This window comes from Biomphalaria glabrata, chromosome 7 (genome assembly GCF_947242115.1).
Source record: "Biomphalaria glabrata chromosome 7, xgBioGlab47.1, whole genome shotgun sequence".
NCBI classification, from domain to species: Eukaryota; Metazoa; Mollusca; class Gastropoda; family Planorbidae; genus Biomphalaria; species Biomphalaria glabrata.
In genome coordinates, this window is record NC_074717.1 from 39,543,464 (window position 1) to 39,556,500 (window position 13,037).

At 38.4% G+C, this 13,037-nt stretch overlaps 1 protein-coding gene across 3 annotated transcripts; it reads left to right on the forward strand.

Annotated features, from left to right (window-relative positions):
• Positions 1-271: 271 nt before the first annotated feature.
• LOC106067850 (uncharacterized) lies at positions 272-9,479 on the forward strand. Of its 3 annotated transcripts, none has more exons than XM_056036823.1 (6): positions 272-429; positions 1,193-1,349; positions 1,753-1,836; positions 5,276-5,401; positions 8,786-8,841; positions 9,260-9,479. In XM_056036823.1, exons 2-6 carry the CDS (start codon positions 1,196-1,198, stop codon positions 9,380-9,382), a joined length of 543 nt encoding a protein of 180 aa, XP_055892798.1. In that variant the 5' UTR covers positions 272-429; positions 1,193-1,195; the 3' UTR covers positions 9,383-9,479. The 3 variants fall into 3 exon arrangements, with proteins under 3 accessions (XP_055892798.1, XP_055892797.1, XP_055892799.1); XM_056036822.1 differs by having other exon boundaries at positions 286-435; positions 1,195-1,349; XM_056036824.1 differs by lacking the exon at positions 272-429 and adding an exon at positions 496-561 and having other exon boundaries at positions 1,195-1,349.
• The last annotated feature ends 3,558 nt before the right edge of the window (positions 9,480-13,037 follow it).

Here is a 13,037-nt window from a genome sequence, read left to right on the forward strand (position 1 = left end):
GCGCTTTACCGCTAAGCCACGGCTCCTCCATTGTTGTACTTATTATTCTGATATACTGTGTTACAGTGTTGATGGCATTGAGTGCGGCTGTGCTCTCTACTACGCTATCATTTAATTATTGATTCATTTATCGGTATCGATTAAAACGTGTAAAAAATTTGGACCAGACAGACAGACTGACAGACAGACGGAGTGAGTTAATGTAAACTTTGTACTAAAAATAGTAGGTGGCGAATAGCTAGTAATACAATGACATACGTTTAATAAGTAGATACTTGAGTGAATTACATAAGTTTTTTTGAAGAGTCCGGGGTTTCCAGTCACTACTCAGGTCTATAATATCCGTCCTCAGTAGCTGACACTCACAGTAGACCAGTAAGCAGTTAACCAGAAGACTGTTCCGTTGTTGTTCATCTTTCTGGGACATCAAGGGAGGTAACATTCAAGTCTTTCTTCTCATTATTTTAACAAAACAAGTTTTAAGAGCTAGTTCCTATAGTAAAATGAAGTTATTTAGTACTGTGTCAGTAGCACATTTTAAATAGATTCTCTTATTTCACGGTAAGTTCACACTTCTGTCAATACATTTTAAATGTCATAACGTCTTTCACCTCCACCCCTGACCTTTAGTCTTTAGAATCATTAGGTACCACATGTAATCTATTGACCGTCTCTCTCTGTTCCTTACCTTTTCTCTTATGCCAGGATGAGTGTCACTTTTATCTGCAGGTCTGTCCATTCCTTAACATAGTGTTCCTTTAGCGCAGCGGTTCTCAACCTTTCTAGTTCGCCGACCTCTTTTTACTATTCCCCACCATGCGGCGCTCCGCGACCGTAAAATAATATTCTGAAGTAACTGCGCTTTGGATAATGTTATAACAGTCGTAATCATAATGTAGATATTTGATAAGCATTACCCAAGCTTTACGTTAAATTACGAAATAATAAGAAATTATATTTTGTCTAAAATATATTTCAGCTTACAATTTAATTTTAAAAAATGAGGTCAGTAGTCACTGGCCCTTCAGCTGATCATTTATTATTATTATTTCCATTAAATATTGGCATTGTGTTTTCATCGTAAGCAATATGAACACATTTAAAAATTTATTTTTTTATATTTATAAATTTCAAACTGGCGCTTTGAGACAATACTTTTTTAAAAATTATTATTATATAATGCTTGTTCTATAGGATGGAGTGTACGTCTAGGATTATATCCTTGGTGGCGTTATTATGTTCTGCTGTTTTCGCCTTGACCATTGCAAGAAGTGCGGACATTCAATTCATGTCTATGCTAAAGGAAGGGACATTGAAAATCAAAGATTCTGGCCATGCTGACAACTGTGGTAATTTAAATGTAATTATTAAACATAATAATAAGACAATAGTGTCCTAAATCAGACAAACAGAAAAGTTGGCAGAATAAATCTATCAGCCCATAAGGCAACATAGTGCTTGTAACTGCTGAAACTGTTCATCAAAATCTTTTTTAGATTAATTGTCATTTAAGCTGTCGTGTTTGTGTTTGTAATGTTATTACAGCGCCTTGAGCCTACATTTTGTTTATTAACAGCGCTTTATAAATAAAATGATTATTATTATTATACAAAGCAGAAATTTAACTAAATTTCTGCTCACGTCCAAGATTATGCGATCAAAATATTTTTGTGCAATTCCAGTGCTATAATAGTTTTTAAATCTAATGCTTCAATGGGAGAAAAAAAAGTTCATTTTTTCCACTTTTAACAGGCAGCGTCCCAATAAATTTCACCTGGTCACCGAAAGATTTATCTCCTTCTGGTGAAGTAACACTGTATCTCGACTACATCCTACGTAAGTTTTCTTGTTTTTCTTCAGAATGTAACAATGGCAATGTCTTTGGAATGTAATAATGGCAATGCCTTCAAAATGTAACAATGGCAATATCTTCTGAATGGCAATGTCTTCGGAATATAATAATTCCAATGTCTTCGGATCAGAAGATAAATCATGGGCGTAGCCAGGGGGGGGGTTCTTGGGGTTCAAACCCCCCCCGAAATGAAATCCCCCCCTTGGGGGGGGGGGGAGTCGGAATTAAGTGACTGATTTTTTGCTTTGATATTGTTTATTTTAGGTGAGATTTTAATACTAAACCATCACTTGCCCTAGTACAACCAAAGGGGTTTTGAGTTTAAAACCCCCTACCAGGGGGGTTCGAGTTTAAAACCCCCTACCAGGGGGGTTCGAGTTTAAAAACCCCTACCAGGGGGGTTCGAGTTTAAAACCCCTACCAGAGCGGTTCGAGTTTAAAAACCCCTACTAGGGGTTTTGAGTTTTAAACCCCCTACCTGGGGTTTTTGCAGTTAACTCCCCCTCTTCTATAAAACAAAACAAAAAAAATGCAAACTAAAATCCCCTAATTCCAAGAGCACAGTTAAGGGAGATTTTTATTTTAAAACCCCGTCTAAAATTTACGATAAACCCCCTCTTTAATATAAAAAGAGCTAATTACGCACTCAAAATGTTATGAGCGTAGCTAAATGGGTTTTGACTCAGTTTTGAGTTTAAACCCCACTTCAGTGGGGTTTGAAGGTAAAAAATACCTCTTTTTAATAATAAAAAAAAGCAAATTATACACTAATAATGTTATGAGTGTAGTCTATGGGGTTTTGAGTTTAAACTCCCCTCCAGTGGAGTTTGAAGCTAAAAAGTACCTCTTCAATATAAATAAAAGAAAATTACTCACTCTAAAATCTATGAGCGTAGTCAAAGGGGTTTTGAGTTTAAACCCCCCGCCATCTTCAGTGTAAGAAAAAAAGCAAATTACGCACTCAAAATGCTATGAGCGTTGCCTAAAGGGGTTTTGAGTTTAAACCCCCATTCAGAGGGGTTTGGTGCTAAAAATACATCTTCAATATAAAAAAAAAGCAAATTACACACTAAAATTATTTGAGCGTAGCCAAGCCAATCGGGGGTTTTGAGTTTCTTCTACAGATGGCTTTTTTTTTTAAGTTTAAAACCCCTCCAGATGCTTTTAAGTCTAAGATCCCCCTACAGAGCATTTTGAGGTGGAAAACCCCCAACAGAAGATTTTGACGATAAATCTTCTCTTTTCGATATAAAATCTAAAGCAAACTACAGTCACTTAATTCCAAGAGCGTATTCAAGAGAGGTTACACATTTTTACCAGTGGCAGGGCTCCATTAATAAACTGCAGTGAATAGTCATCTACCGAAATCGAAAAACATTAAATATAGCTCAACAAAGATGGCTAAGACAGATTTCAGGAGTCAGTTATAGAGATCGGATCTAAATCAAGGAAATCCTATGCCGAACTGGGAGTCGACACCTTAGTAAGATTACGACGCATGAGGTTTGCGGGACATGTTCTCCGACAAAATGAATTACGCATAAGAATAGTTGCAATGATATCCTAGTACAACTTGACGCCACTCATTCATGGAGGTCCTCATGGTAGGTGGAAAGAGGCTTCAGACATTACCAGTGACAGATTTTTATGGAAACAGCTTGACGTCAAATGCTCCGAACGGCGTGGAGGGTCTAAGTCAGTAAGAATAGCAAATTAGGTTTTTGAAATAAAACTTTTTAATAGCATTAAAATGGACTGTAGATACCTCAGAATATGCATTTTGTTGGCTTTCAATGCCAGACATAGTGCTTGGCGGCGGGGCTTCGCCCCGCGATGGGGAGCTCCTGGCGCTCCCCCAGACCCCCTTGCTATTAATGGCGGGGAGTCCACAATTTTATGGAAACAGCTTGATGGCAAATGCGCCGAACGACGATGGAGGGTCTAAGTCAGTAAGAATAGCACATTAGGTTTTTGAAATAGAACTTTTTAATAGCAGGAAAATGCACTGTAGATACCTTAGAATATGCATTTTGTTGGTTTTCAATATCAGAAATAGTGCTTGGCGGCGGGGCTTCGCCCCGCGCTTGGGGAGCTCCTAGCGCTCCCCCAGACCCCCTTTACTAGTAATGTCGGGGAATCTACAATTTTATCACTAACTCATGGAAGAACCTATTCTAGGGCACAATAAACGTCTTCCGAAAGAATGAAGGGTCAGAATGTAATAAAGATTATGTACACACACACACACACACACACACACATAAATAGGCCTACATATAATTTGTTTTTCGCTGGGGGGGGGGGGGGTCGGGGGGGGGATTCACCCCCCCAAAACCCTCCCCGAAAAAAAATCCTGGCTACGCCCATGAGAAGATTAAGGATGAGTGTAGTGTTTTACATAACTAGACGAACCCAGACAGATGGAGTCATGGAGAGGTCTTGTTGATCGTCCAAGAGCTGAGCCGAATGCTCTTCGAGCTCTAAGTTTGGAAAAAACCCTGTTTGAGCGTCAAACAGTAAAAAAAAAACCTGTCTGAACCACCGTTCTGTCTGGGAGAGACTCGAGTCAATGCCTAATTAAAACATTGCTGTTTCCAATGCCTTTGGCAACCCGAACGCATTCTTGGCTGGTCATGGCGGAAGGCCGAGGACACCTGGAGCCTCTGCCATTTTTCCTTCGCTATACCAAGCTAACCGTGGGGGACTCGCCATTCATGTATCGGTCCCTTGAGGAACGCGCGCATGGATTGTGACAGGTTATGAAGACTCTTTTACAACTCCGCCCGTGCAATGGGTCGACTCTCGTCTACCCGTGGGCATCCCCACGAGAGTTTTGTGTTGCTACCCATTTAGCCTAACCACTTCCTCTAATGGTCGTTTCCACACCAGAACCACGATGAGGAAGAGTAGATTTGCTCACGATGATGGAGAGGTCTCACAAAGGCTGCGGGACACATTTGAGACTTAAAGAAAAGTTCTTGTTGAAGACAGGCGCAGAAGACGAAAAGAACACTTCAATAAATCTCCGGTGGGACAGCGGCTTTGTCTACAGCAGAAGTGAGAGAGATAAAAGCTCTGCAAAATATAAGCTCTGGATTCTAAACTGCCAGCATGCTTCCTTTGAACCAATCATCAAATCTACTTAATCATAGAAACACAGTTATAATTTAGAGGAGAGTTGTAACTGGCACGTGATAAAACGTGTCAAGGTCGCAGTACGTAGACAGAATGTTTATCTTGAACTTGGTGCTTCGTGTCTCTACTAAGAGAAGTAAATCTAGCAGAGGGGAGGTAATTAAATATTGTTAGTCATGTTGAGTCATTATTTGTACAGTATAAATATACAAAATTGTGTTCAAGGATCGTATTAAATTGTTTCTCACTGTAAATATCACTTTATTCCCATGTTTCTTTTCTTCTAAGCTTATGACTTAAACAAAGGCACCTATAACCTTACTATTTATGAGCATGGCGAGATGAAACCAATGATAAACAATAACGGTAGTTTTACCTGCAACACATTACATCACTGTCCACTGAACAAGGGAGGTGAGTAGATGGAAATCTTTTACCACTATCTAGCTTTCACGTCTGTGGAGAATGTTTATTAAATGGTTTTAGTTTTGTTATATTAATCAAACCGACTCACTCATCCACCTGTCCATCCATTCATTCATCTCTCTCCCTCCCCCCTCTCTCTCTCCCTCCCTCTCTCTCCCTCTCTTTGGATGATCACAATATGGGTCCATTTATTTTGGGGGAGGGGGGTCAGATCGAAACTTCATGAAGTGGGAATAGTTGCCGAGAGGGGGCTCCAGTTCGAAACCGGACTTAATTTAAGCTGAGTTGTGTTTGCCGAGTGTCTAATCAAGGCATCACGGAATCCTTCTCCGAGATACCCCCTTCCTCCCACTGGTCCACAAATGAGATTGGACCGTAGCGCTCTTGGCATGCTATAGGTATGAAAGATTCGCTTCACAAAAGTAATTAAACATTTTTAAAAAGTCATTCCAATGCTATTTATGAAAATAAATATGCGGGTCAACGAAATATAGAAAGTTCCAAGGGGGAAGAATGTTTTCTGGAAAAGTCTGTTTGGGGGGATTATAATAGAAAAACAAAATTTAAAAAAGTTTATCTATTGGGAAAGAACCTCAAAATCACTGCCATAAATATATCAGTACTGAAAGAATAATCTCCTTTATTTCTTTAAAAAATTAATTAATTGCCACTAATCAATTGTCTGAAACTAAGATTTACTGGGGTGAACGATTGTATAGAAAATACAATAAACATGTTTATATGTGATCCTGCCGGACCAAGTAAAACAAAGGACGTTTGGGCCACGAGGCCTTCATCAGCTACAAAACAAACAAACAAAGAAACAAGCAACACAAAATAGGCTTAAGTTAATCTATCTGTCCAATGTTGTTCTCTATCCGCTTCGATTGATCGATACCTCCAACAAATTTTTCTGCTCTTGAATTCTAGATATAGCGCACCTTTTGTTAGTTTTACCTTTTTTCATCCTTCAAGCAATGTACAGTATTAGATACCGCAATGTACGGTATTAGACACCTCAATGTACGGTATTAGACACCACAATGTACGGTATTAGACACAGCAATGTATGGTATTAGACACAGCAATGTACGGTATTAGACACCTCAATGTACGGTATAAGACACAGCAATGTATGGTATTAGACACAGCAATGTATGGTATTAGACACAGCAATGTACGGTATTAGACACAGCAATGTACGGTATTAGACAAAGCAATGTACAGTATTAGATACCACAATGTACGGTATTAGACACAGCAATGTACAGTATTAGACACCGCAATGTACAGTATTAGACACTGCAATGTACGGTATTAGACACAGCAATGTACGGTATTAGACACAGCAATGTACGGTATTAGACACAGCAATGTACGGTATTAGATACCACAATGTACGGTATTAGACACAGCAATGTACGGTATTAGACACCTCAATGTACGGTATTAGACACAGCAATGTACGGTATTAGACACCTCAATGTACGCTATTAGACACAGCAATGTACAGTATTAGATACCACAATGTACGGTTTTAGACACAGCAATGTACAGTATTAGACACCGCAATGTACGGTATTAGACACAGCAATGTACGGTATTAGACACAGCAATGTACGGTATTAGACACAACAATGTACGGTATTAGACACAGCAATGTACAGTATTAGACACAGCAATGTACAGTATTAGATACCGCAATGTACAGTATTAGACACCGCAATGTACGGTATTAGACACCACAATGTACAGTATTAGACACCGCAATGTACGGCATTAGACACAGCAATGTACGGTATTAGATACCACAATGTACGGTATTAGACACCACAATGTACGGTATTAGACACCGCAATGTACGGTATTAGACACAGCAATGTACAGTATTAGACACAGCAATGTACGGTATTAGACACAGCAATGTACGGTATTAGACACCGCAATGTACGGTATTAGACACAGCAATGTACGGTATTAGACACAGCAATGTACGGTATTAGACACAGCAATGTACAGTATTAGACACCGCAATGTACAGTATTAGACACCGCAATGTACAGTATTAGACACAGCAATGTACGGTATTAGACACAGCAATGTACAGTATTAGACACCGCAATGTACAGTATTAGACACAGCAATGTACGGTATTAGACACAGCAATGTACGGTATTAGACACCGCAATGTACGGTATTAGACACCGCATTTTTCGAAGGTCTCAATTGAATGGCACATCCTATCTTACAGATTACATTTATTTTGGCATTGTGTTCTCTTAAAAAAAAGAAATATCTGTTTGGTTTTTATTAATTGCTTATCGATGTAATCGTTTATTTGACACGTTTTGAGTGTCAAAAACATAAAGTGCTACCGAGTCCTGTTATCTACACACGCATACGAGCGAAATCATGATCATTCCTCTCTCTCTCCCTCCCTCCCTCTCTCTCTCCCTCCCTCTATCTCTCCCTCTCCCTGCCACTCTCTCTCCCTCTCTCCCTCCCACTCTCTCTCCCTCTCTCCCTCCCTCTCTCCCTCCCTCTCCCCCCCTCTCTCTCTCTCTTTCTCTCTCTCGATATGTAGTAAAGCAAATTAAAAATAAGTTGACTGAGGGAAAAAGAAAATATGGTTAAAAAATACGGAATAGTTTTTTTTTGTTGTGCTATTTCTATATATGTTTTATATTTCAACAAAATGCATGCAACCTTTTAGGGAAATACAAAAAATAAAATATGTTATGGCACGATTAGGAATTAGATATTTGTTACATAGAAAGGAAAAGTTTTCACTTCGAGACAATGACGGGCGTCTAGTAAAAACAAGACTCGGAGTTTAGATAGATTAGCGAAATGTAACCAGAATACTTTTGACGGCTTCAGAGAGAGGCAGCTTTTATGGACGTAGAGATTTAGCTTAACGACATTCGACGGCTCCCTTTGTTATTATTAAACCTAATCGACATTTGCTATCTTGTGTTGTGTTATTTGATTTCTTTTTTTGAAAGTTACATCTGTTTGACTTATCTGCATAAGACGCAGCGAGGAAGCTCCTAACAATACAAAGGGTTAATAGAAAGCTTGAGATCTTTCTCGAATCGCGGTGTTCAGACTGCGAATCTGTCAAAACCCTGTCTTAGCGAGAGCTATAAAGTTATAATAGGAAAGAGTGTGTCAAATTTCATGCGGACCTGTTTGCTAGTGTAACATTTCTTTCTAGAGATTATTCAGACATTTTGTGTTCCTATTTTCTATGTGAGATTAAAAGCATTCAACTTATTAAATTAGATTTAACATCCAGTGCTGCGCTGACGCTTAAACAATTTATATACATTAAATCTGTGATATTAATACATTATTTCTTTTGATAAACAGATCACGTCGTCAAAAGTCAAGTTATTTTCAATTTACGCAATTTGGGAGGCTATGCTGTAAGTAAGCTGAAAAAAATTACATTTATTAAGGGGGCTAACCCTTTCAATCCTGTTGGTTTTAAGTAGTTTATATCTATCAATGCAAGCACTATTTATAAAGATCATTGAGTAGATCCCCAGCACTGCAAAAAGTATTTAAGAAGATTATTATCTAGTATTTATAAAGATCATGATGCAGTAGTTAATAGGACAAAACACAGATCATAATGAATCCAGAAAAACTTTGTTTCAAAAGCCTCAACTACAAAACAAAACTGTCAGTTACAAAACAAGACTAAACGTCACAGTTACAATATCAGAAGTAGGATAAAATGTCATAAATACAAAATGATGCCTAATAAAAATAAGACTAAATCGCATAGTTACAGAACCAGTAAGATCTATGTCAAATAATGAATACATGTTTCTCTCTAAGGGAGATTATGACGTCGTTGCTCAAGTGTGGAACTCAGATCTACAAAATATGTTTTGTATCAACTTTACACTGACCATACTGGACGAACTGGGACCACTACCAATCAGAAATGGCTTTTCTTAACGATACTAAAGCATCTTCTTTATTTACTGAGTGAAACATTTTTCTTTCATTCTTTACCCACAGTGTCTGAAGCTCGTAAATAAACAAAATTCACTAATGGTGTGTGCTTGTTTACTTTGTACTGTATATTACTCTCAGGCTACCAGTAGGCCTATTTGAGTTAAAATACTTAGACTAAGCTTTCAGTGACTCAGAGTTAGTAGAATTAGAGACGACTGAGTTTTGACTAAATTAGATTCAGCATCATTTCAGCGCCTCTGTCGGGTGAACCTTGATAAAAGTCTCCCTTTAGACTCTCCTTGTATATTTAGATAGATTTTAGCACCCGTACAAATAACGTTTGTGAAATGTCAGGCTAAGTGGCATCAACTACTTGGCTACCAAACTGAGGGGTGTCTCAAGTTCGCATCCCGATGTGTTGACTATGAATTTTGAAATTCGACTCCAGCTGAGTAGTGTATTAGCGGAGCGCCTAGAGGTAACATGTAAACCTCCTAGATCAGGGGTTCTCAACCTGTGGGTCGCGACCTCCTTGGGAGTCGATTGACCATTTGCCAGGGGTCGCTTAAGACCATCGAAAATATGGATTGTTATTGCCTACTCTTCTATTGCTGTATGTGTGTGTCCGGGGGGGGGGGGTCGCGGCAGAATGGGGGGTTGTAAAAAGGGGTCGCCGAGCTTAAAAGGTTGAGAACCGCTGTCCTAGATGCTCCCACCTCCCATATGTCTACAAAAGAGATTGGATGTTAGGGGTAAACATTTTTTACAATAGTAAAAATAATAATAATACAAAATGTATTCCTTAATAGTCCAATCATGTTTTCACATTTCAGTGTCTTAGGTACAAAATAAACGCATTTTTACAAAGCTTATATCAACTCTGTCTGTCTGTCTGTTCGTCTGTCTGTCTAGTAAAAAAGTTTGTACACGTTATTTCTCCCACACTCAGTCTCGGATCAAGTTGAAATTTTGCACAATTATTTCCTGTACCTGACAAAATAAAAAGCAATTTAAAAAATAGTTAATTAACTATCTTTAATTAATTATTTTGTTTGGTATTGAACAAGGGAAAGAACTCGTACTTGACAGACGTGGTGGTATAAGTTGAATCAGTCCCCTTGAGGAGGCTTGAGCCTTAGGTGAATACAATGTGTTTTTTATGCATATAAAAAAGTATCATGGTAACATTCACCAGCCTTTCCCCCCCCCCTTTTTTTTCCCCCACTATCCTAGCGCATTGAGAAAGCTAAAAGCATAAAATTGCTCTAAAGAAGAACTATCGGCAAAAATATTTCTAATTGCACAGATTTATTTCTGTTAGTCTAGATCTATTATAATTTAATTACATGACTGATCCAAACAAATTGATACAACTACAAAATTATTTATATGTTTTTGTGTTTGATATAGTCCCATAGTGGGACTGAAAGGTGTTATATGTGCAACTTAAGTCAAGTGAAATATTTTGTTAGTAAAAGAACTTTCTGAACTTTATTAAGGTTTCTGCATCGAATCAAGTAGCAACGAAACGCGAGCCCCATCAACAACTTATCGGTACAATCAGTGGAGTTATACACTTCTTGATTAAACTAACACTCATTAAATTGCAAGTAAACTGTCAAAACATGTTCCCGTAACTAATAAAATTGAAGGACAGTTGTGATCTCCCCTCCTGTGGAATGTTGAACATGTGTGCTTATATATTTCTTAGTTATACTTCACATTATTATTGAGAGTATATGGTAGAAAAATAATACAAAATACTCTCCCTTGCATTGATATGTTGTGAAATGACAGATGCATGTGATAGCAGTATTTTTTAAAAATTCAGTTCAATTCAGTTTATTTTACCATAAATCACACATGCGCTACTTAGACTTAGACTTAGGTCCTCCCGCGCCGTTCGGCGCATTGGGCGGCAAGCTGTCTCCATAATGATCTGTCACTGGCAATGTCTGAAGCCTCCTCCCACCTGGTGTCCACTGTTCTGAGGTCCTCCATGAAAGTGTGTCGCCAGGTAATACGAGGACGTCCCTGTTTGCGCTTTCCTCGTTTTGGCTTCCATGTTATCGCAACTCTTGGTGTGCGTAATTCATTTTGACGTAGAACATGTCCCGCAAACCTCATGTGACGCTCAGTCACAACCTCACTAAGTGTTCGACTCCCAGTTCGGCATAGGATTTCCTTGTTTGAGATCCGGTCTGTGTAACTGACTCCCAAAATCCGTCTCAGCCATCTCTGTTGAGCCACATTTAGTCTTTTCTCAATTTTGACAGATGACTTCCACGTCTCACATGCATATGTAGCAGTTGGAATGACGATTGTGTTGAGAAGGTGTATTTTTGTCTCGAGTCCAATGGCTTGGCTAGTCCAAATAGGCTGCAGCCTTTGGAAAATGCTCCCTGCCTTTCCTATTCGACATGCTACATCATGATAAGCATCTCCATCATTTGTTATGATGCTGCCAAGGTACGTGAACTTGTCCAGCTCTTCAAGCTGTTGTTGGTACTCAAGACTTTGTTCTATGATATTTCGTAAAACGAAAATCTGCTCTGTATATGATCTGCCTCTTCGGAAACCTGCTTGTTCTTCTCTGCGCTACAACGGCAGTCAATTTAAACAGATTCAGTGCAACTAATGCAAATGAAAGTAAATATCAAACAGAAACACATCGATAGTCCCGTACTCCTGCTTCTCTTAGTATCCTGATCCCCCCCCCCCTCTCTCTCTTCATTCCTCTCATACATCCTCCGTTCTTCCACATTGTAGTACAAAGTAACATTTTAACCCAATTGACGAGACAAGTGCAACCATCAGATAAACTGACAACACTAACAATGAAATGATCGAATGATAGCTTCAAACACAGCCACACTTCAAGCTATCAGAAACAAAGAATAGCAGAATAGTCCGCGCATTATAATGATATGTGAAGATAATGAGCTAATTATTCAAATGGAGTTACTTTTTAAAAAGCTTTTCAGTATTTCCATAGTGAGAATATTTAAGTTTTTAGAAAAATAAGAAGCTTTTTGCAGAAGAGGCTTCTTTCCTGTCTGCTCGTCTGTTCACATCGGGCCAAAATAATCTGCTGAATAATTTCAATCTTTTTTTTTCTTATACATTTCTGACTTTCCTTCAAATGAGCAGATCATTACGAAGTCCTAGGTGTATCCCTGTGCCAGTCTAGTCATGTATGTTAATCAGTGACTTAAAATATGGCTAGTCGTTGGTTTTTCAAAATGATTCCATGCTATAATAGCACTAAGGGCGAAGGAGCACTTGTATAAATTTGTTCTAGAATATGGAATAATAAATGTGTCTTTATCTTTGTGTTTTTCTGAGTATTTTATTATTTGTAGATTATGGTTCAGTGTTTTATGTAGGTCTATTATTTCTGCTTTGCCTTATATTCTTCTGCCCCGAAACGACTCAAAATTAAGTGATTTTTACTGATGCTGTTATTTTAATCAAATGTGAATACTCCTTGTATTATAAATCTCACGGCTCTGTTTTGGGCTCTGTTCTTTATGTTTTCTTGAGTTGAGAGGTTCAAACAGACATTACAGACACTGTGGGTGCTAGACATTACAAACACTTTGAGTGCTAGACATTACAAACACTATGAGTGCTAGATATTTCAAACTCTATGAGT

Excerpts from the sequence above, each read along its gene's own strand:
- LOC106067850 (XM_056036823.1), top strand. The coding sequence starts at position 1,196 with ATGGAGTGTACGTCTAGGATTATATCCTTGGTGGCGTTATTATGTTCT. Across the intron at positions 1,350-1,752 it reads TGGCCATGCTGACAACTGTG|GCAGCGTCCCAATAAATTTC; the intron begins GTAATTTAAATG and ends CACTTTTAACAG. Across the intron at positions 1,837-5,275 it reads GTATCTCGACTACATCCTAC|CTTATGACTTAAACAAAGGC; the intron begins GTAAGTTTTCTT and ends TTTTCTTCTAAG.